Source organism: Siniperca chuatsi, linkage group LG18 (genome assembly GCF_020085105.1).
Source record: "Siniperca chuatsi isolate FFG_IHB_CAS linkage group LG18, ASM2008510v1, whole genome shotgun sequence".
NCBI lineage: Eukaryota > Metazoa > Chordata > Actinopteri > Centrarchiformes > Sinipercidae > Siniperca > Siniperca chuatsi.
In genome coordinates this window covers 9,210,966-9,234,304 of record NC_058059.1, presented here as the reverse complement: position 1 = coordinate 9,234,304, position 23,339 = coordinate 9,210,966, and the positions used below count along the sequence as shown (strand labels likewise).

The 23,339-nt window shown below is 39.9% G+C and overlaps 1 protein-coding gene across 5 annotated transcripts in view; it reads left to right on the top strand.

Annotated features, from left to right (window-relative positions):
* Nucleotides 1-23,163, top strand: part of arhgap24 (Rho GTPase activating protein 24) — a 73,102-nt gene extending 49,939 nt beyond the window's left edge. For 3 of the 5 annotated variants that reach the window (XM_044174223.1, XM_044174225.1, XM_044174224.1), the window contains 7 exons: nt 9,103-9,225; nt 13,721-13,928; nt 16,482-16,614; nt 17,652-17,725; nt 17,816-17,937; nt 18,059-19,244; nt 20,971-23,163. In XM_044174223.1, coding sequence (XP_044030158.1) covers nt 9,103-9,225; nt 13,721-13,928; nt 16,482-16,614; nt 17,652-17,725; nt 17,816-17,937; nt 18,059-19,244; nt 20,971-21,235 — 2,111 coding nt within the window. In that variant the 3' untranslated portion in view covers nt 21,236-23,163. Of the gene's footprint in view, nt 1-4,726; nt 5,158-9,102; nt 9,226-13,720; nt 13,929-16,481; nt 16,615-17,651; nt 17,726-17,815; nt 17,938-18,058; nt 19,245-20,970 lie in introns of those variants that run through there. The other 2 variants (XM_044174226.1, XM_044174227.1) reach the window with 2 other exon arrangements.
* Nucleotides 23,164-23,339: the final 176 nt, after the last annotated feature.

The window sequence follows — 23,339 nt, the reverse complement described above, 5'->3', positions numbered from 1 at the left end:
TATTCATTTAATCTCCCACTGCACTCACACACACACACACACACACACACGCACACACACTGGGAGAATTATGACACAGATTTTTGTCATTTAAAGCTAAACAAGGTAGTTACAGTGTCTGCATTGTTTTCTGGGCCAGCAGCAGCTGCTTCCTCCACTTGGCAAGCAGCACAATCAAAGTCTGGAAGAACTTAACATTTTCTCAAAAAGGCTCCGACAAAATGTAGTCCACTTTTGAGCAGAATATTTTTTAGGTCATTTTGAACCCTTTAACACCCACTCCCTTTTGGGCAATGTAAATCTAAATTAAAACAAACTGACCATTTGTTATTGTTAGACTTTCACAATGAGGTAAACACAAGGTTTTCACATTGTTGGACTGCCTTGAAGGTAGGGAGACACCACATTTTTAAGATTTCAGTTGTATACTCTGCCCTGTATTGTGCCTAGATCATTTTAAGAACAGGGAATTATTTTTGAAATTGACCACATTAAAGGAAAAGTTTTACATTTTGGAAAATATGCTTATTCACTTAGAGATTAAGTTAGATGATGAGATCGATACCATTTTCATATCTGTTCATTAAATATGAAGCTACAGCCAGGAGGCAGTTAGCTTAGCTTAGCCATTTCTTTGCTGTAGTTTCATATTTAAAGAACAGATATTAGCGTGATATCAATTTTCTCGTCCAACTCACGGCAAGAAAGAGAATAAGTGTATTTCCCAACTAGTCTAATCAATACATACATGATAATGTATTACACACGGTAATGCATACATACCGATCATGTTTGTATTCATGTAACATTTTATAGTGCTAGCATAATACATAGTGCTAGCATCCTGTGGCAGTGCTAGTGGAAGGCAAAAGATTAATACTGTTTCTGCACAAACTTAAACCACTTACTCTGTGATCCTACCGTCCAGTGCAGCATGTTGTAGAATGGATGCACTGCGTGTTGTTTTACAGGACTTACTTGCAGAGATACAGGTCAGAGTGAAGTGTATCTGGGCTTCAGGTATTTGCGAGCAATTACAGCACAGTGGGAGCCTTTGTTGTCTCCCACCTGTTTTGAGCCATTAGTTAAAGACTAGTCTGCAGCTGGGTTTGGCCACTTATTAAGGCAAGTGGTCAAAACTGGAATGAACAGTTGTTAACTGTCTGCACTCAGCCAGACTCAGATGGTACTTATGACACAGACCTGTCTGTGGTTATGCTGTAGCATAATGCAGTTGAAGTACAATGTTTCCTGTATGTAAATAGCAGAAGTTAGTATAAATAAAGTCATCATTTTAGTAGGAGCTCGACTGCAGAGAATATTGTCAATAGAATTACAGTGTAAGGGTGTGGCGTTTTCTCTTCTCCTGAACCTTTTTATGAAGACTAAGTCTCAAGGTGAATAAGGAATCTTGTGTGCCTTCTTTAATACAAGCTGTCTTCTGAAGTACCAGTCTGCATGCCTCTGTAAAGCTGACAACTGTTCACTGCTGAGTTTCTAAAACTTTGGAGCAGTGCTGAAGCGTGGTGAATCAGGGGAATTGTGACAGCTGTCACGGTTGTCTCTTCAGGTAAAGTCGTGCTTTAAGTGAAGAACCTCGACTGTCTCTGGCAGGGAATTCCTGCTAGGATTGGTCTCATTTAAGAAGCAATGATTGAGGGGTTTTTTTGAGACACAGAGCCAGTCACACCACAAGCTGTCTGAGAATTGTGTGGTGGGGAATAACACTTGCAGGCAGCTTAACCACAGCCAGTAAAGATGGGAGCCTCCAGTCATTATATTTAGTGGACAGATATGGAGAATTTACCCACAGGCGACAAGATGATATGTGAGCTAAAAGTTTTTATCTTTCTGCAGTTAATGCTTAATTGACCAAAATCTTGACGGCTGTGAAAGTTGCAGACCAGAGATTGAAAAGCTAATATTTGTTCTTCACAGGGACGTGGCTTCGGTTTTCGCTGATTATCTGTTTTATCTGATGGTGGTTTAAACCTGGAGTCAAATCACTGATTGACATTTATGTGTCTGAGTACCGGAGACAATGCTGAGTTATCTGGGAATGCTGTGTGTTTGTGATTGGGCTAAACATGAGTCTCCAAACAATTAACACTTGTGCACATAAAAGATTATTATTATTGCATTTGGCTAAAAAGAGGTCCCATAGAAAAAATAACACTTTTCATTAATCCCTGGAGCAGTTTACAGCACCTATGTCATTCCCTAAATGATGACTCAATCATTGCAGCTGCTAGATTTAGGTCTGTTTTTCATATAAACCCCTTTGCTCTTAGTTACAGACACAAGGCAAGCCACTTGGCTGAAAGCTTACTGACACATCTCTGCCAGAAAGTAAAATTAACTGTCTGGATATGCACACAAAGACAGCCTATATGATGCGCCTGATATGTGTCTGTTTCATTAGAGGTGATATGCGAATGTGTTCTGTCACTATATTTACATTAGATTCATGCTTATACCAGTAACACAGTTTACAGGGCTATAGATGGGTGCATAGGTAGCAAATGAAAAATATGTTTCTCAGTCGTATAGAAATCTCAGGAACAGCTCTCTCGCAGGTTTTGTAATGACAGTGAGTTTGACATATCGCCCATTTTTATAAACCATGTATCCAATTCAGCCACTGTGGAAGAAAGTTGAGCATCAACAGGAAATGGCAGGAGGAACAGGAGTGTGTTGTAATAGCCATGGTATGCTGTATAAAACTGTTGCGCGCTTGTTTAACAGCTTCACAACCGTTGTTTCTAAAAGGAAATACTGTCTGTCCATGCAAGTAATGGAAACACAGGCTCTATGTTAAGGGCGGATTGATTTTAAATGTGGACAAAAGCACTCACAGGGGCACCAGGGAATCCCAATTACTTTGCGTGACAATCTATACAAACAATGCTGTCAGGGTGGAGATGCCTGTGACTGAGGAACTTTTGCTTGCCAAATTGGCCACTGTTACTAATTGGTATCCACTTCAGTGGTCAACACATGAGCGTCAGACTGATGGGGTTGAGTAATATGATATTTTGACCAAAACTGTACATAATTGAGATTTCGAAACAATTTTCTTGATACTGGTGCATCAATATGCTTATTCTGTCTTGTTACAAGATATTGACATTGCACCGAGACCAGGTCAAATGAACCATTGCAGAGGCAGATTTTTTGTCTTGTACTTTCGGATGAAAAACAGGTTGATTGTGTTTGTATTAGAATATTTTCTGAGCCAGTTTTGACAAACGCTGGTAATTTTACAAAGCACGTTTTACAAGAAAGTGTATTTTCCCCACGCACAGCCTAATAAATGACATGCAAAAATAGCCCGCTCCTGCTGTGACATGGTAATCTGAGATGTCAGTTGTAGCTAAATAGACAGAAGGTTTCCTTAATTGATGTGTACTTTACATCTCTTTCTGTCAAGGACCACAAAATGAAAGCAATATGTCATTGTCATCAATATTTATATATTTGATTATTGCCCTTCAAGTATGCATAAACTTTTTGAAAGTAATATTTATGCCTTTTTTTTTGGTTCTTTTTGTCAGTAATTGTCATAATCTAAATATTCCCTATGTTGCATTTGTATCATTTTTATACAGGTGTGCACCTTCTTCAATAAGGAAACTGTACTGAACAGTTAATTTTACTTTTTTTTTAAGTATGTGCAAATTGTTCTGATGGAGGAAACACTTCAAAATGGTTACCTAGCTTAAAGGAAAGGTGTGGTGACATTCTCCATTTTTCTCATGGTCAATAAATCCCATGAAAAGACCAAAACCAACAAAACTATTCACAGGTATTGCCTGTGTGGTAAAGCCTGATGCAGCCTATTCTGCTGTGCCATAGAGCTCCACTGTTGTCCACAAACTATTAAAAACACTTCAATCAGCCACACTGTTGCACTGTGTGACATGTACCATCATTACCACAAACATGGGCATTGTAGTTTATTTTGCACATATGCCATCCTCAGTAGAGCCTCAAATGTGTATTAATCCACAGCTGAAAATAGTCCACAATAAATGCACAATTTACTCTGTAAAGTTTACTGAAAACTACAATGCCCCCTGTTTTAGGATATAATTTTGCCTTTTTAAAAATGAAACTATATAAATCAGCGGTATTCAATTACAAATTGGGCCAGATTTTAAAACCAGGAAATTTAGATGGGCCAGACATTTTCAGCAGCCTATTTAAAACCTTTTTTGTTTGTTTTTGGTAATGAAAAATGTTAAACAAATGCAAATGAATGCAATAAAAAATAGCAGGCGTTTGGAGATGACGGTAACATAAACAAATACTTGTACCAGTCTAGGCAGGGTTAAACTAACGGTTTTCACTGTCAAAGTTGCGTTTCAGGGTTGACAGAGACATATTTTCAGTAGAGCACTTCCCTACCTGTGACTGTCAATAGCCAGATGTTTTGAAAAGCTACTAAGCGTGGTCGGAGCTAATACGAGAAAACGTTGATTTGTGAAAGCTATGATTGGCGGTGTCGCTATTTCCGTAAACATCCTGCCCGATCGGTACTGCGCGTGTGCAACTCTCAACAGAGATGAAAAGGAAGCGAGATGGCTCACTCCTTATTTAATGCCATACACTATATATGTACTTTACTTATTTTGTCATGTATCAAATTTATGTATGCTGGGCCACTCTGGAGGTTGCTTCTGGGCCGGATGTGGCTCGCGGGCCGCCAATTGAATAGGACTGGTGTAGGCTATTTGTGAGCCATTTTTAAAGATTTAAAGTTTAGTAGGAACATGGGCTCAGTGCTGACTTGCTTCGGACCCTTAAAAAAGCTTGGCACGGCCCTGGTAGTCACACGGTCTCCCTCTCACAGTGGACACACTAACACATCGATAATCTCTTCCTCTCTCTCTGAATTAAATCCATGTTTTATCAGCGATCATGTGAGGAGTTTGTTGTACGGAGGACTCCGGGTTGATAATCTAAAAGTGTGAAGTCTCACAAACGAGGCATTTTGGAGCGACGGAGCGTTTACATCGGCTGAAAGACTCACATGTGCGAATGTAAGTGAGCTGCACATTAACCGGCAGATCAGTGCGTCGTTGAAAATCTGTTGCACGCAGGTTGAGGAAGCGAAAGATGAAATGACATCGTGGGTGTGATTGCTGCACTTAAGAGGTGAGGTGAAGCTGCCACTTTGTTTATATTTTAGTCATAAATGGAGAAATAGCGAACGTTCAAATATTAGTAGAGATAATTTCATGCAAGTTTAATGCAGATGTAGCTCAAACACAAGTGTTGCTTTGCATGTCCAAGTCTAAAGATTGGGGGCGTGATTGACAACGTTAATCAATTGTGTCTACTCCATAATGTGAGGTGTAATAGATGAGTAGTGGGTAGTGACTAATTACTGGATCAGGAACAGAGGGCATTAACCTACTAATAAAGGTAAGAGCTTGCTTCCTGTATGCAAATAACAATATGGGTCAAAACTTCTATGTCTTTAATGTGAGAGTTGGTCTGTGCAAGCTTTAATTAGGCATCCTCACTGCTACTCCAGGCACAGTGTGGATGCATTAGTGGATGGATGAAGCATGAATTGTTTGAACTGGCTGCAATGATATATGTGAACCATATAAGCAACATTCTTCTGCTTTTTACAATATTGTGTAAGCTGTGACTTTTCAAACTCGCCAAATATTATTATCTTGAACCTGAACTTAACATGAACAGCAAATTTCATAGTTGCTCTGTTAAAAAACAAAACAAAACACAGATTCATTATGTATCGGTTTGTGTTGATTTAGTTTGTGCAGACATAGATACCCCAAATTCTATTATATAGATACCATAAATCCTGTTGTTACTGTTTTATTTAAGGCTGCAACTGATGATTGTTTTCATTATTGATAAATCTGCTTAAAAGTTTACAATTTCCAAGCTTCTTGTGAGGATTTGCTGCTTGTATCTGTTTTACATCATTGTAAATTGAATATCTTTAGGTTTTAGACTATTTGTTGGACGTAATTAATTTGAAGACATAGTCCTGGGCACTTGGAACCAGAGAACATTTGGCAGTTTTGCTTGAAAAACGTTCCTAATTGACTTAAGTATATTACAGTGTATTGGAGCAGTTAGGAAATGCTGTATGTGAGAGTGTACAGTAAAAGTCATGTTGAGGATAAGACAGAGCAATATTAGTGATTGTAAAGAGGACTGAATATTAAGCCAATAAGCCAAACCAACTAGCTTCCACACACAGGCGCACCATCAAGCATACACAAAAACACACTAAATCACTACCTGCTGATACATGCCATCATGCCTGCGAGGTGAGGTATACAATGCTACAAACAAGTTGTTAAGGATTGCAGCATAAAGTATTGATTTTACCTGCTTCATGAGGTGAAACTACAGACTATAGAAACCATGCAGCACTTAATGATGCCAAGGAAATGTCATTTTTTTAATGTTACCAGAAGACGGCAACATGACCCTGAATATCTCAAATTAGCTCCACTTACTCTTTTACTGTAAAATGACTCCTCACTTGAAACCTCTTGACTCTCTGAGACATATCGGCTGGATTTACTGTAGCTTTATTATTATTATTGAGTTAACATTGTCTGTGTTTGTAAAGGGAGCCTGAACATTGTGAACATGCCACACAGGGCAAACACTGGCATCTGCTGCCTGCTAATGAGATCTCATCAAGACTGACAGGGAGCATCAATCTCACTGTCAAAGTTTGGCTCCAAATATAGCTGTCCTGGGCTCCCGTTCTTTGTCTATGGATAACTGAGTTATCCAGATTAGACTGTTGGCGATTTGGCATGAGTCTGGATTTTTTGGTTCTTCGAAGCTGGTTTAAAATCTGGAGCTGTTTTCAGAGCAACAAGTCCTTAAGCCCAAACCTGCAAAAGTACAGGCTTAATGACAGTTAGCTGGATCATGACAAAGAAGTTTTAGGTTGAACCCATTAGATTACAGTCACTCGGAAGATTTGTCCAATTTTGTTACAGTAAGTTTATTCAAACCACGTAGGAGGAACAGCTAGATATCAACCAAAATTGGGAGTGTATCCCTTTTTAAACAAATAACTAAAAGCCTGTTAAGTGCTGCAGTACAAGTGCTTCGAGATGTTTTTTTTTTTTTAAGAGACGAGACATAAGTAAGTGCTAGCCAGCCTATATATGAACTCATTTTCAAATACAAATGGCTCGCTTTCTTAGATTTATAATGAAAGTGTTATGATTTTAGATGATGGCATGCAGGTTGCTGATAAATCACTGTGATCTGTTGGTGTATTTATCACAATTTAATTTTCATAATGAAGAGTTACCTATACTTACTGTATACATGATAGAAAAATACAATAAAATCAAGTTTGTACGCTAAAAAGGAGCAAAGCCAAATTTAGTCTGAGGTACTGTTAAAAGAGCAATGGAGCCAGAACATATGGCATTTAATTTGATATTCAAATTGGAATTGGTCATTAGAACATTAAAACTTATTAAATGATTAACTGCAGAACTCGCATTGTTCATGCAATTAAAGCTGCTTTTTTTAAGAGATTGTAGTAAGGTTTCATTTTCATAGCAGGCTTATGATTATCTCTTAAAAGTCTCTTGCACGTCTATTAAGTAGAACCTCATCAATCTTGCGTCCTACATCACTGGTAGTCTGACCACATTCACTGGTGATGAAAGTGTGGAGATTTTAGCGTAATCCCATTCTGATGATTTGAACTTCACTTTAAAAGCTTGCATGGAAGTAGTGACTCTTTTGGTTTGTATCAGAAATCTGTTTAAGTATCAATATTGCTTCATTGCAAGTCATTAGGACTTCATATTGGTAAATCAGATCGCTTAACTGGCCTTTCATGTTGTGTTGTAGTAGTCTATAAATATTTTTATATGCAACACACAGATCTCATCCTGGGATATAATCAATTGAGCAGGATCCCTTCTGGTCAAAGTCATGAATAATTCAACCAGGTGCCTTCCAGTGAAATGCCACGAGTTGTTGTTTGTTTGCTTCATCTTAATAAAGCTGATGTGGAGGCGTGCAAATCGTTCTGTTGTCATAGTAATTGCTGCAACCAGATTCGTTATGTGAAACAGGTCCTCCACTCAGATCTGTCCGGTATCACATGACAGCAGAGTGCTTGTGGCCATTATCCACAAGTCGAGTCAGGATAGCTGAGCCTGCCTCTAATGGAGCATACACTGGGGCAGAGCCCAGAAATATAAACATTTCTTTTGATTTATAACTGTGGGTGAGTTAAAAGGGCTGTGTGTGTGTGTGTGTGTGTGTGTGTGTGTGTGTGTGTCCAAAATTGCCATATTTTTAGAGACACCTAGTGGTTAGGTTCAAGTAAATTATTGTCATCCAAGGATATTTAAATTTAGTGCTGTGTTGGTTACCGGGAGGTCGGACACTGTTTGGAGCTTTTCCTTAAAGGCACCTTCCATTCAAAATTGTCTTTTTCTTATTGTTTATGTCATTTAGATGTTTAACCTTCACTGTACAGAATATTGTATGCTAAGAGTTTGATGCTAGAAGGATGTTTTCACATTCATCTGCTGAAGGGGGAACGTTTCTCAGTGCTCACCTTAAGTCTGAGTTTGATTTTGTGACATCACAACTAGTTTCTAAGCCAATCGGAGTCCAGTCTGCAACTTGCACAAATGTATTGTGGAAACTAAAAGCCTCCAGCGCACATACAATGAAAATGGACTTTTCAGTCAAGAAGGAGACATCTTGTGTCTAGTAGTTAAACTTTTGAAATGAAAAATATTTGCATATTCAAAGATTCTGGATTTTTTTGATTAGGCACAAGGAGTAAATGTCATTTAAGAATTTATAATTTTTCTGGAAAAAACATATCAAACCCAAATGATTAATTCAAGCATGTCTGGCAAACATGTCTGGAGGGGACCTTTTAACTTCTTTCACTGGATTAAGAGATCCAAATAGCATACAGTCTGACGATTTCTCTTTGTGTTGGACAGTTTGATTCTCTGTGAATTTAACAATGAGAGTTTTGCCACTAGATAGACTTTGGCTACTATCTACAGGATATTTTAATCATCTATGTTTCTGTCTCTTTTATTTGAACAGGGGGAGACAGAGAGCGGATGACAGCCAACCATGAGACCTACCTTCTTATGGCCAGCACCCAGAATGACATGGAGGATTGGGTGAAGACGATCCGCAGGGTCATCTGGGCTCCTTTTGGTGGAGGTCAGTATCCACACAGCCATTGTTTTTATTAGCTGAATGACTTGTTAACTTGTTGATGTGGATGAGATTTGTGTAACCAGTTTGGTGTTCATTTGGAAGAGTTTCCAGTAGCCGTGCCAGAGGATGGATAAGTGTGTGTATTCAATCTTTGAGCGAGCTACCTTCTCACCACCATCTCTACTAAGGGTTTTTGAGCAAGACACAACCCCATAAACTGCTGACTGTGTGCTCTGATCCCACTGACAAAATGCATATTTTATGTGCAGAGACGGAAAGAAAGCATCTTTAGTTGCCTTGTGCACAATGATAATAGTATAACCTAATTCCATTTGTGGGTGCATGATAGAGACGGGACTTAGCAGTAATTTCCAGGTACAATATTGCATTTGCCACCTAGATACGCCTGTTTTACCATTCTGTAATATTGTGATTACATATTTCAAGTTTTACTTTATTTTAGAGGACTATGAGGAATAGTTGACTGTATTTTTCCACAGTACTTTTTATCATAACTTTTACAGTACTGTATCTTCAAAGTTGTATCTGAAATAAGCATGTTTCCAGAGTCTGTTGGTAGGTTTAGCAACTGTGTGTTTGCCTCCTTTTTTCCTCGTCCATGTTTTCATCCATATGGTGGTGTCCTGCCACATGTTGGTTGCATCACTACAATGCGTGACTTCACCATGACGAGATGTCATAGGAATATTTGCTTTGTCTTTTCAATTGTGAAATCCAAACCAGCACCAGATTTGTGCTGCTTGAATCTCCACTCTCATGTTTGCGTCTTCATCCAGCATGTTTGTTTTCGCTTTCTATCCAACCTGCTCATGCTAATAAACAACGTAGTACTGTGTTAAAATTAATTACATCAAATAAACTAACAGAAAATGTCAACGTATTAATCATCAAATAAATATATAGTGATTCATAGCTGAAGTGCATGATGTTTCAGTTGTTCTCATGAAGTTGTTCCTGACTTTGGTGGGAGTCTCCCGCTCCGCCGCTACGACTTGTTATTGACTTTACTGGCAGACATTGGCCTACATTGTGTATGAGCGGGGCACAAGTGCAGCGTTTGTAACAGGACAGGCAGTTCGAGCCGTTCTCGGTGACACAGTGAATAGATAAGGCTGAGCTGGCCCCTCTGTTTTCAGTGCAGGGAGTTTGATGTCTATTGCAGTTGACTGCTCTTCAAAAGGACGAGCCATTTGTCAAAGATGCCACAAGAAAGGTGGCTCCAAGTTGGAGCAGAGCCGTGCTTTCTCTGTCTCTCACACACACACACACACACACATATTACAGGCTTTCACATTTTGCAGTAGCAGCAGAGACTAACTGAGCTCTGATTGGCTGGTCAGTGCCCCTGAAGTGTGATAAAAAATTCTATTCAGAGAGTGACAGGCAGGGAGGGAGCTCCCAAAACGAAGTCCCTGTGTTTGACCCACAGAAGAGCTCGGAGCCCCTGATGGTTTGCTGTCATGTTGTGCTCAACACTTGCTATGATGTTGAATTAATTACTGGCCAGCTTGAACAAACATTTGGACAAGAGAAAGTTCGAAGTAAGACCTCTGAGAAATGTGCAGCTGTGGCCTCTCCATCTGGATCTTTGGAGATTTATTTCATGGTAATTATCAATTGTTTATTTGTAATTTGGGAAAGAGTTTGAACTGTTGTTGCTGTTGGATTAATGCTATGTAGAACATTAAAAAGACCATTTTAAACAGTTCGTCATGTTAAAACACTACAGTGCCACATCCTGTGTATATTTAAGGTTTTTTTTTTATTTCCAGCCATGTCTTTTCAGGACTGTTTTGTTGATTGCATCCATTTTTGTGTAATGGTTGTGGTGCAGTGACATTCAGTACTGGTGGAAATCATGGTAATAATTTCCACATATTCCACAACCTTTTTGGTTGGTTTTGACAAAATGTTTCACCGCAGACAATCACCCTTACATTTCTGATGTGTGTGATGTCTGTTTCAGTCTGGCTTCAACATCATTTGACAGCCAACAAACTAATTTACAGTTAATATTTAGTTATAACACTGCAGTTAAAGTTACTTCACAGTGAAATGTGATGTTTACCTGCCTTTAGGTTGTGGATTGAGTTCTCCACACCAGACATAGAAGACAAATAAGCACAGAAAGCCGAGAAGTTCTCATTTTCTTAATTATTATGTCTATTTCATGATTCTAAAAAGATAGTGAGCAGTCCATTCACCCATAGTGATTTCTTGTCTTTTTAACATTTAAAATGATATTTCCCAGGTATGACTATAAGCCTGAGAGGCTTAATATACAGTAGCTGTCTATGACCATGTTGTGATAAAATGATGTAAATCTTCTTCTTCTAGCGCTATTGGATTTTCAAATATTTGCATATGAAATGTCACTCAAAATATGACAATGTCTTCCCATGTTGCAGGGTTTAAATATTCATTCTAATACAAAATACAATCCAGTATCTATTCTAGTGCATGCATGTCAGTGCAACATAGCAGTGATACAGTATGCTGTGAGCCTTTGAGGAGAGGGCTTAGACCAACTTGAGTTTGTTTCATTGAATGTTTGAACATTGTTTAAAGCCTTCTTCTAACTCATTGCAGTAACATAAAATCTCACCAAGCTCTACGGTCAACATTTTTCCTCCCCTAAATATTGATTCACCCCTTGGGTCAGTGTATAATATGTACACAGCTGAGGCTGTTTTGTATATTCACTGTATATTTCTATGAATATGTAACATTAGCATTTAGTGAAGTAAGTGTGTGTGTGTGTGTGTGTGTGTGTGTGTGTGTGTGTGTGTGTGTGTGTGTGTGTGCGCGTGTGTGTGTGTGTGCGTGTGTGTACAGCAGTCGCTCTGTGTAGCTGACAGAACGTGAGTGTTAAAGGAACCTGCTGAGTGGGAACAGCAAACATACATATAAACACAATACACACTCATCATAAGCTGGTCCACACACACAGTTACATGTGACCCCTGGAAAAAATTCCTAGACTCATGACCAGAACGTCTGGAGGGATGACCTCGTTTTCATCCAGTCACACTTTCTCATTTGTTCTCTGATGCTCTTTTCAATACATGAGAATATTCATCATTCTTTACTCTGGGGGAGCTTGACTTATCTATATTTCACTCTGATCCGTCTAACATTTAGAAAATCGATACACAGCTTCAAATATTTTTGGGGAATTTGTGACTGTTTACTGTTTTGTCTTATTTGTGTTGCTGTGTTGCAAGATTGAATTGGAAAAGTCCCTAAAGCGGCTGACACAGAGGAGAAAGAAAAGAACACAAGACTCCACTGTTAAGTTCTGTGCAGCTTCTTTTCCATGAAAGACGATTTAAAAAAAGAGAGATAAGAGATGGAAATGAAGACAGTTTGACTGACCTGCTATGAAACTCATTCATCTCTTTTATTTCTGCATTGTTTTTTTTGCTTTCTGTCATAACTGCAACAACTGAGGCTGTTTTTTTGAAAATAGAGATTGCAGGCACTTTAAATTCTGCACCTCTGGTGTGTTATCTTATCACAAATTTATTAATAGGCGTTTCTTCCGGAAGCTTACAAGTTGTCAGTTTCAAGAGGGGTGAGTATGACAACATACCATGACATTATTGGCGAAAAAGCAACCATATCACTACAATTGTGTTAACACCAGTTGTTTTTAAGCGATTTCTTGCTGTGCCAAATGCTGTCAAAAGCACAAGGATCCTGGTAAGCTCAGTTTAATTCAGTCACTCGTCGTACCACGTGTATGCATGTATGTGAGTAGCCTCTGTCTGTATCTGGAGACCGGAAAAGTATGCAGATCCAAATCTCTCAGGAAGGCTGCCTTAATCCCCTCTTGTGTTGCATCCACATGAGACGGCTGCAAATGGAAATCAGTCCTTTTTTCAGACAAAAGGGGAGAGGTGCTCAGCAGGAAGTTAGAGATTTGATCATCAGACTAAGGCTTTGTGGGTGTACATATTTTTTGCTTGGACTGTCTAGCCGGCCTTATCAGAATTTTATTTATTTTTTTCAATCGATAGAACTTCTCTCTTTGATGTGCCTTAAGCTGCAGATGCTAGGCAAAAAAAATGTTTCCACTACTTTGAAAAATGCTCCTTTCCCTTTGGGAGAGAAAGTTAAATGGTACAGGATGTTAAACAGCATTAATATTTAAACCATAATTTTCAGTCATTTCAGAATCATACCCTAAATAATTTAGCTGCAAAGAGAGAACCAAATTATATATATCTGTGATAAAAAAAACATTATTAAACCCTGAAACACTGCTCTCAGCTTCTTTGATATGTTGAACTCACTCATTGCACCCTGCGGTTAACAGCATATTCTCCTATTATAAATAACTTATACAAATAAGCTTGGCTGCTATGAATAAATGTTCAAATATGGGGTAAAAACTGAATCACCTAATGCTGATTTCTTGTAGCATTGCCATTTATCCATCTCATACCATCATTAAACATTGTGTCTTGTGTTTCAGGGATCTTTGGTCAGAAGTTGGAGGAAACTGTGCGGTTTGAACGCCGGTTTGGGAACAAGCTGGCCCCTATGCTAGTAGAGCAGTGTGTGGATTTCATTCGGCAATGGGGCCTTCGGGAGGAGGGTCTATTCAGGCTGCCAGGACAGGCCAACCTGGTCAAAGAGCTGCAGGATGCCTTCGACTGTGGAGAAAAACCCTCTTTTGATTGGTAAGGAAACACATGAGCGTACTGGCTTCTTGGATTTCCTCAGTGTATTTTAATGTGAAGTTGATATGTTCAGACTGTTGACTGGTCAAGTTCTGCACCTCTGGAACCACATGGGTGCTCCTGTTGGCCTGGAACAAATGCCTCCAGAAGTTTACAAAAATCAAAGGTGGGTGAGTAGGCATAAGGTTTAGTTGCATCCAGTTAGAGACTTGAATGATAGAGGTTTTGAATACCTGTTATGCACCAGAAACCTGCCTTACACAACAAAGACATTAGGAAGGATCCTTTGTGACAAACCAAGGAACTTTGGGAAAAACTCTGCAGACACTTTGTCATCACAGGCAAAGCACAGGTGTAATTAATCAGGTTGATAATGAAATGCATTCCATTTAGTTGTGTTGCTTGCTGACTCACTGAGACACATGAAACCGATCAGTTGTTAATGTTATTAGATCCGCCTGTGCTTTTCCTGCCATGATAAGTCAAAATGATTGTGGAGGAAGAGGCCTGTTTGTTACAGATTGAAAAGTTTAAGAACAATTTTACAACAGATCTACATTAAAAGTCAATCTTAGGTCAAGCTTTTCTAAATTGATCATTTTTAGTAAGTCCAACTTGCATGAGCATTAGAACAAATACATAGCAAATGCAGGCACTGACCACATTGTACAATTAAAGAGCTTACACACCCTCTGTCCACCCCCACAGGTGTTTCTACTTGCTTGATTACACCTCTCCTCAGGTCTGTGTGGGTGTGTGAACATCATGCTTCATTGACATCTCTCTCACTCTCTTGTTTAGGCCCGGTCACACAGAAAGGGGAACAGCTAAATTAATTTATGCGTCATAGCAAAATAGGTGGTGCTAGAAGGTTGATTGCATAAAGGAATACTCGCAGGATAGTTAGCTTGCTAGCTACAGTAGTTAACTAACATGCTAGCAAGTCAGGAACATGCTAGTTGGTCACAATAGCTCTGCCTCTTTCTATTTAAAATGTGTGTCATATTGTACATCATTTCATTAAAAAAATTGTTACTGAAAAGGGGGTAAAAAAGCTCTTCGAGCCAGCTAGCTTGCTAACTGTCATATTGAGACATCTTTGTACAATAGACTACCATAACATTTTTTTATTTTGTATGTATTGTTACTGTTTTTATTATTTATTGTTTTTTTACTAACAACTGGCACTTTAGGGAACAGCATTTTGGGTTTTTTATGTATGCAAATACATGAAGGAATTACAATAAAGGAAAACTTAAATTGAAACACATAACTGTCCAAAAACTATGCCTCTTTTGTACGTTTATACTCCAACAGAGGTGGGTGAAATAAAAGTGGATGGTGACACAGCTAATAAGTTGCGATAGTGTCCTCTATTTTGGATGCTTGGTTTCTCCATTACCTCAATGGTAAGCACTGTCAAGATGGTTTGCGAAGATGAATTCCCTGAACTTGACGTGAAAAATCCACTTAGATTTACCTTTGCATGCAAATTCTTTGTTCATGGAGATTCCATTGAATCCACTGAAATTGATTTCTTCACCACCATTTCTAACACCACTGTTTTAGATGCTGGGGTGACCAGCACACCTTTATTATTTTTGTTAGTGGCATGGCTCTGCACAACTTAAACGTGAGCAGAGGTCTAATCAAATGAACAAGTGAAAACACCTATGGTCAGGGGCATGAATGAAAAATCATTCATGTTTACACAGATGTTAGTGTAAACAAAGCTAAATTGTTTGATAGAATTGTGAAGGGGAGGCAAGACATTTAAATCCTAAATTCACACAGTTTACACGATATGTCTCCAAACCAGTACAAACGCTCCACAATCTTAAAAATCAACTAAATTGGAGTTACAATCTGCCTTCATATTATGTGGTGTATAGGTGGCTGTACTGATCAAGCAACAATCAGTAACTCAGAGTGACAGAGAAATGATGGGTGATGGAACATACCACCTCCACATTTCTTCTTCTCTGCCCTCCATCCACCACTCCCACCATCTACTCTGTTGACCATAAATAAAACCTAGATAGGACTGTCAGGATCCAGGCTATACATCAACACCTTACCACTTCCTAGAAAGACAGGATATAAAATCACACTCAGAAGTGCCACCATTATGTCAGCTGCTGGTCCCATTTCCTTGCCCTCTCGCTCAGCTCCGGTTCTGGTGCCCATTCCCCGCGATCCCAACCCCCGCCCCGGCGGCCCAAAGCTCCTGTGCTAGTGGTGACTCCCAGTCCAGGCAGAATCAGCGAGCAATAGGACCGCTAGCTGCATGGCTGACTGAGCTAACTATCTAACGGCAGCTACAGTTAGTCGTTACTCTGCTGATATGCTACCCGCTATTTGTTTGGAGTATGAATTCGACAGGTGGCCAATTCTTACATTATTTTTCCTTCTGATTCCACCCATTCCAACAGTCCTCTAGCTGCAGGAGTATTCATGATGATTTGTCTTTGCCCCCATGCCATGCATCCATAATAAATTATAACTTTAACCCTCCCCCATTTCTACCTCTGTCTGTCTCTTGTTTCTGTATAGTAACACAGATGTGCATACAGTAGCCTCTCTACTGAAGCTGTATCTCAGAGAGCTGCCGGAGCCTGTCATCCCCTTCAACAAGTATGATGAGTTCCTGGCCTGCGCCAAGCTCCTCAGCAAAGATGATGAAATGGTAAGAAAGAGTACTTGATGACCTTCTGTTTACCTATATCTACCAACGAATTGGCTTTCACACACTTTATTCCTCTGCGTAAAATTTTTTCAAGTTCAATTTATATATCAGCAGAAGTCAGCACTGAAAAGCTCTCACATAAGCCCTGTTCTGTGGCATTAAAGCTGGCCTCTTGCTGCCCGGTCATCCATGCTCTGTTCTGCTGTTTCTCACACAATGACTTTGCTGTGCCTGTCTTGACTTCTAACGTCTAAATAGGATTTATTTCACACCATAAGGCATGTGTCACAGCAGGGGACAAGTCTTGTGCTTCTTTGCAATGTCCAAAACATCTTTCTCTCATTTTCACTTAAGAGCCCAAGTTTGTGCCTTTTGTGTACACCTCAAATGTAGATTAAAGCTGCCCTGCCTTTTAAACCTCCTAGGACTTTGAACTAAAGGAGGAACACAGTGAAAAGAATTCACAATATTCCTGAAAAGGGAAAATGTTACGTATGTCAGCGGATTGCCACAGGTTTTTTGGTTGTGACTAATCCAGTGCAATCACTTCAGATTCACCGGTGACCATGATACAAAAATATAGAAAGTATATAAATCATCATATTGTTTGATCTTTTTTTTTATATTTGATTAGTTCTTTGCTTTCATGTTTTTGTGATGGGAAGAATTTAGTACTCATTGTTTTTAGATGACAGATGATGAATTCTGAATTTGTTTTGTTCTCATTGCTTTCATAAAAATATATTTTAAAGAGCCTGATGAATCACTAAGTGAAATGTGTTTTCTGACTTAATATTCATCATGCAGTTGCCAATATATCTAGCTCGGTAGTACATGCTGTGCACAAAGCTTTTTTCTTTCTTTTTTTTTTTTTACTGATTTGTTTTGTTCTCTATTCGGTCTGTGGGCGTGATTGTTATATTTGATATAATATTATGTAAATTGCCCGTGATTGATCATAACTTGCAGTATGAATTGATATGAATTATTGTTCTTGATGGAGCTTGTATTACCTAAAAAGTTTCCATCATCTGCAGGGTATGAAGGAGTTAAGAAGGCTTGTGGAATGTCTACCTCCAGTAAACTACAACCTTCTCAAGTACATCTGCAGGTATTAACTGATTGTTAAAGTGGATGATATTTCAAATTGTGAACATTATTGAACAGTGAAAAGTTGATTTTTTTTTTTCCTGTTTGCCAGATTTCTAGATGAAGTTCAGTCATATTCAGGAGTGAATAAAATGAGTGTCCAAAACTTGGCCACAGTTTTTGGGCCAAATATCTTGAGGTCGAAGGTTGAGGATCCAGTAGCTATTATGGAAGGTCAGTATTCATGCTAATCGTGCACATGTGTCTTGCTTTCTGACATTTAGTTTTAATGTTGAGCTTAACTGAATGAACATTTTAAAAGTAAAGATAATGATGTGTGGTCCCATGTTGTCAGGTACCGTTCTGGTCCAGCAGCTAATGGCCGTTTTGATTGGCCGTCATGATGTGCTATTCCCTCGGGATGAGGACAGCCCCACGGCCCTCGAGCTTGTTAACAACAATAACATCGAACTACAACGGCGACAAGCCACCACAACTACCTCGGCCATCACTACAGTGTCTCAGAACGCTGAGAACAACAACACGCAGGTGGTGCGGCAGTGTGTTTGGGAAACACCCGAGTCTCTTTCGCACCGCGCGCATGTAGACAACAGTGGCTCCCCGCGATCAGCAAGCCCTCGTAATGGTGTCTTAGGACGCTTTGACATCACCCGCAGTCCACCGCTGACTGTTAAAAAGAACCCGGCTTTCAGTAAAGGCAGTGGGATCGTTACCAACGGCTCCTTCAGCTCCTCACCCTCTTCAGACCCCAGTCAAGAAAAGAGCCAGACTTTGACTGGAGGTGGGAGTTTACCAATGCGACGTAGTGGGGCGCTCAAAAGCTCCGGCACAAAAATGGGCACCAGTGGCGTGACGAGTGGAAGCAGCACTGGAGGGAACGGGACTGGAATTGTGCGCATGGGCATTTCCAGCGCTGATGTGGTCACAGGGGGTCTGAACAGCCGCAGTGGTCTTTGGGTACCAAATGGCTGCGTCACGTTACGCGAGAACAACAAAATGCGTGACTGCTCCAATGGGGATCAAACATCCAATCAAAACCGTCTGTCCACGTATGACAATGTCCACTTAAACCATCAGAACCTTCAGCAGCAGAACCAGATCACCAACACGTGTCTGAACAGCAGCTGTGAGGACAAGCAGAGCGTAGACAGCGCCACCTGGTCCACCTCCTCCTGTGAAATTTCTCTTCCCGACAACTCCACTTCCTGTCGCTCCTCCACCACTACCTGCCCTGAGCAGGACTTCTACGGAGGTCACTATGAAGACCTGGATGGACCAGCACAGGATAATGAGCCTCCCCAGTCTGGTGGAGGAGGAGAGGGGGAGGGCAGAAACAGCAACAGAGAAGGAAGCAGAGATGGAGCAGAGAGGAGCAGTCGGGACACCAGCAGTAGTGATAATAGTGACTGTTTCACTGTTGGTAATGGACCCGGCAGTCACAGTGCTCTGCACAGTTTAGTGGCCAGTCTTAAACAGGAGATGCACAAGCAGAAGACAGAGTATGAGGCCAGGATAAAGAGGTAGGGGCCCATCTGTGAAAAATAGTGTTTTTTGATGACATTAGACAGAAGTTGCTAAAGATAAATGAAGGGCATGAACATACACACAGTGACAGTTGTAATATTGCCACCTATGCTGGCCAGCAATGACTCTGCAACTTTGTATCTACTGTACATCATTGTCTTTACATCTGTATCGAAAATAGAAATGAAATCATACAGTACACTCAGTCACCAGTTTATTAGGTGCAGCTAGGTATTAAACTAGCTAGGTGTACCTAATAAATTGGCCACTGAGTGTATGTCTCCAAATGGCATCTAAATCAATATCAACAGATAATCTTATTTGTAAAAACCAAAGTGCAGTTGTGGTTTTACAGGAGGTTGTCTGCTGGAATGTTTCTTGGCTGGGCGCAGTGACTTCAAGACATCCACCACAAGTTGTTTTTACACTTGGGCTTTTGTACAAATTACCCCAATGAGATATTTCATGCTAATTAGTGAGTTTTAGAGGTGCTGATTGGCAGATTTGTTTTACCTTTGGACAGAGCCAGGCTAGCTGTTTCCCCCTGCCTCCAGTCCACATGCTAAGTTAACACGCTGCTGGCTCTAGCTTCATATTTAATGTATAGTTATGAGAGCGGTGTCGATCTTCTCATCTAACTCTTAACTCTTGCTAAAAAGCAACAAGTATATTTCCCAAAACATTGAACTATTCCTTTAAAGATGACGGGCAAAAGGGCGCCCCGATAGCTCATCTGGAAGTGTATGTACCATTACCGGGGAGTCATTACCGCAGCAGCCCGGGTTCAATTCCGGCTCTTTGCTGTATGTCATCCCCTCTCTCTCTCGCCTTTCCTGTCTATCTCTGCTGTCACTATACAAAAAAATAAAAATCTAAAAAAAGAAAAGATGACAGGCAAATATGAATACTTAGTACTTTAATCTCTGAATACAGTACTGCACTTTTTCTTATTTACTTTGATATCTTTGACAGGGCACACTGGCAGATAATGTACTGTACAAAAACAAAAGGATTTCACATACAGTACAATGCAAAGGGAATGTGCAAGAAAGCTATACATGACTGCAATGGAGCATGTGCTAAAATACTGCTGTATAACAATGAAACAGGACTGGATATTGTGTGATAGACTTCCTCAAAAGAGAACCACTGGTTTAATTAATACTTCAAACAGGACGTTCTGTTTGACTTTTTCTGTCATGCCCCTGATCAGAAGCTCAAAAAAATTCATGCCCCCCACACCTCCGTAAACGGATTGAATTCCTATCCATCATTAACAATATTGGGTGAGCAACAAATAAAAAAGGAGCCAAGTTGAATACGATTGAAATAAAAGAAATGATTCAAGTCAGCACGATAGTGTCAGCAAACTCTTGTTTTTTATTTCCCTACATAAATCATATTCATTCAATTTAGTTCCACTCCATATTTCTCCCCTGGTCTTTCACACTCCCCCTGCTGTGGCTCTATGCCCCCCAGGGGGGTTTGAGAACCACTGGATTAAACAGATATTCCAGTTACATTTCAGGGTGACCTCTTAAACAATTCAACAGCATTGGACACGTTTTAAGAACTTAAGCTGCAGCGGTTCATTAAGCTTACTGAAAATGAACCGCAGCTGTTTTCCACTTGTTTTGTCATTACACTCTGCTCTCAGATGAGCCATTGCCTGTTCAGTGAATGCCATCTCTTCTTCTAACCCTGTGTTAACCTCCTTTGCAGCTTGGAGCAGTGTAACCTGGAGCTGGAGACAGAAATGGTGAGCCTCCATGAAGAGCTGGACCAGGAGAGGAAGAAGTACACCATGGCAGAGATCAAGCTGCGCAACGCTGAGCGCGCCAAGGATGATGCTGAGCGGCGAAATCAGATGCTGCAGAAAGAGATGGAACAGTTTTTCTCCACATTTAGTGACCTCACTGCAACTGGCAACACTACAGCCACCGACCCCCGCCGACCAGATCGTAACAACAGCATCTGGATACAGTGAAGAAAGGCGGGGGAATGTGGGCTGAAATGCTAGTAAAGACTGGAAATGGTTTATTATATGATGTGAACATTATGAGGGCTCCAAACTGGATTTGGCTGCTGGTTGTAGAGGGCAAGTAGGGAAGTTGCATTACAATGGTTAATGGCATGTTTTAATTTAAGAAATGGGAGGTGTAGGGCTAATGCAAGCCGCCTGTATAAATGTAGACATCACCTGGAGTGATGCCAGACTATTATCTGTAAATACAGCATTATTTAAACAACTCACAGACTGTCTCCAACCTACTCAGAAACTGTGGTGGAAATCACTCATCTGACTGGGAGGTCGCGTAAAGGCACAGTACACCATCTATGATGATACACAGTACTGCTATTATTTTACTTTAGCTCCTACCTAGAGCCATATACGAGGGAAGGCAAAACATTTAAAAATGTTGTATTCAGTAAAAAACTAAAACAAATACCAACCTTGGACACATAAAGACCATGCAAAAACCCCTCCCTATCTTAATTAACTTTTAAAATCTAACATCAACAACAACAACATCTTATTGTTCCATGTAATTCTGTATCTGCTCATGTACATAGAGGGAAACAATGCAGAAAACAGTGTCATATGTATGTAAAAATAATTGAAAATAATACTTAAATGTTTATCTGATATTTAAGCAAAGTTATCAATGTGTGATATTTTATATTAAGATTTTTCCTTGCACTTACATGTTTGTTTAGTCTCAGCAAGGTGGTACTGAATGTTTGTCGGTCAATGTGTGTACCATTTAAATTGGACAATATATTGTATATGTGCCTGTGCATCTGTGCTGTTTCATTTACCCCATGACCAAAAAAAAGAGCCTGTACTGTAAATATTTTATAGATAATTGTAGACACTACTTGTTAGTCTGCACTGTGTTTTGGCACGTGTTAAGTTGATGCTGATTGAAGAATGTTTTGTAGCTTGTAAAAATGAAATTTAAGACTTGCACAATGGGTCATTGGCAAAAATCCCAGATAAAATAAAAATGTCTGTCATGAATTCAGAATTTCAGGTGACAAATTGTACTCTTCCCATTAACAGATGTGTAGCTGTTGTCACTCTACGAATGCTCTTGGGAATTGCAGTTTACAGGCTGCCTCTGAGCATATGAGATGCCACTTTTAAAAAATACTCTCCTGTAGTCTTCTGATCATTTATCCACCTGACACAACTGGTTTTCATACTAACCTAGCACAGAATAACAAGCTGCAGCAACGAAGTACCAACACAGAGTTGTGTTTGTGGGTCATAACTGTGAAAAAAGGGGATTACAGCATCAAGTGTGGTAATATTGAGGACATTAACAGCCTGTTTGCTAGATTTAGTAGCAAGTGGTGTGTGCATGATGAGTCCACGAGGGCCAGTGTACAATAAGTGAATGTCTGTAAAGTGACTGCATATTGATGAAGTCTTTTATAAGTGTATTTATGTAGCTTTAAACCAAATGTGTACACCCGATGTGGATTTGCTAATGTGTACAAAACAGGACACATCTTACAGACCTGAGCTGGACATCTGTCAAAAGAAGTTTTATGTGTGCACAGGTCTGCCTCTAGCTACTCTCTACTCCTCCGAAGACCAGGTCCCATTTAAACCTGCTGCTGGTCAATGCAGGACATCTGGAATGTGCACATGGAGGGGAAAAAAGTGCCTGAACAACTGAAGGAGGGAGGGGAGCCTGCGCTTCTCATTTTGCACCCTTCACCGGGAAGTAATAGGCTTAAGCAAAGCTGACAGTGGCACCTCGTTCTGTGAATTCCACACAAAAGAGCAGATTATGGACACAGGGCGAGGGAGAGGAGGACTGGGATAGTGGAATATTTTCATGACATGATACTTGATCCACAAAATAACCGAAAAAAAATGACAATATGAATAAAAATGCATTTTCATGTGAGTCTCCCTTTGTTGTTTTACTTTTAGAGTGTATCTTTCAAGGTTGGAACTTTTTGTATTTCACACTTACCACATGAGTGGATAATAGGACTGGCAGCGATTATTTTTCAATTGCTAAATTAATGGTTTAGTTTATAACATGTTGAAAATTGTGAAAAACGCTCAGCAAAAT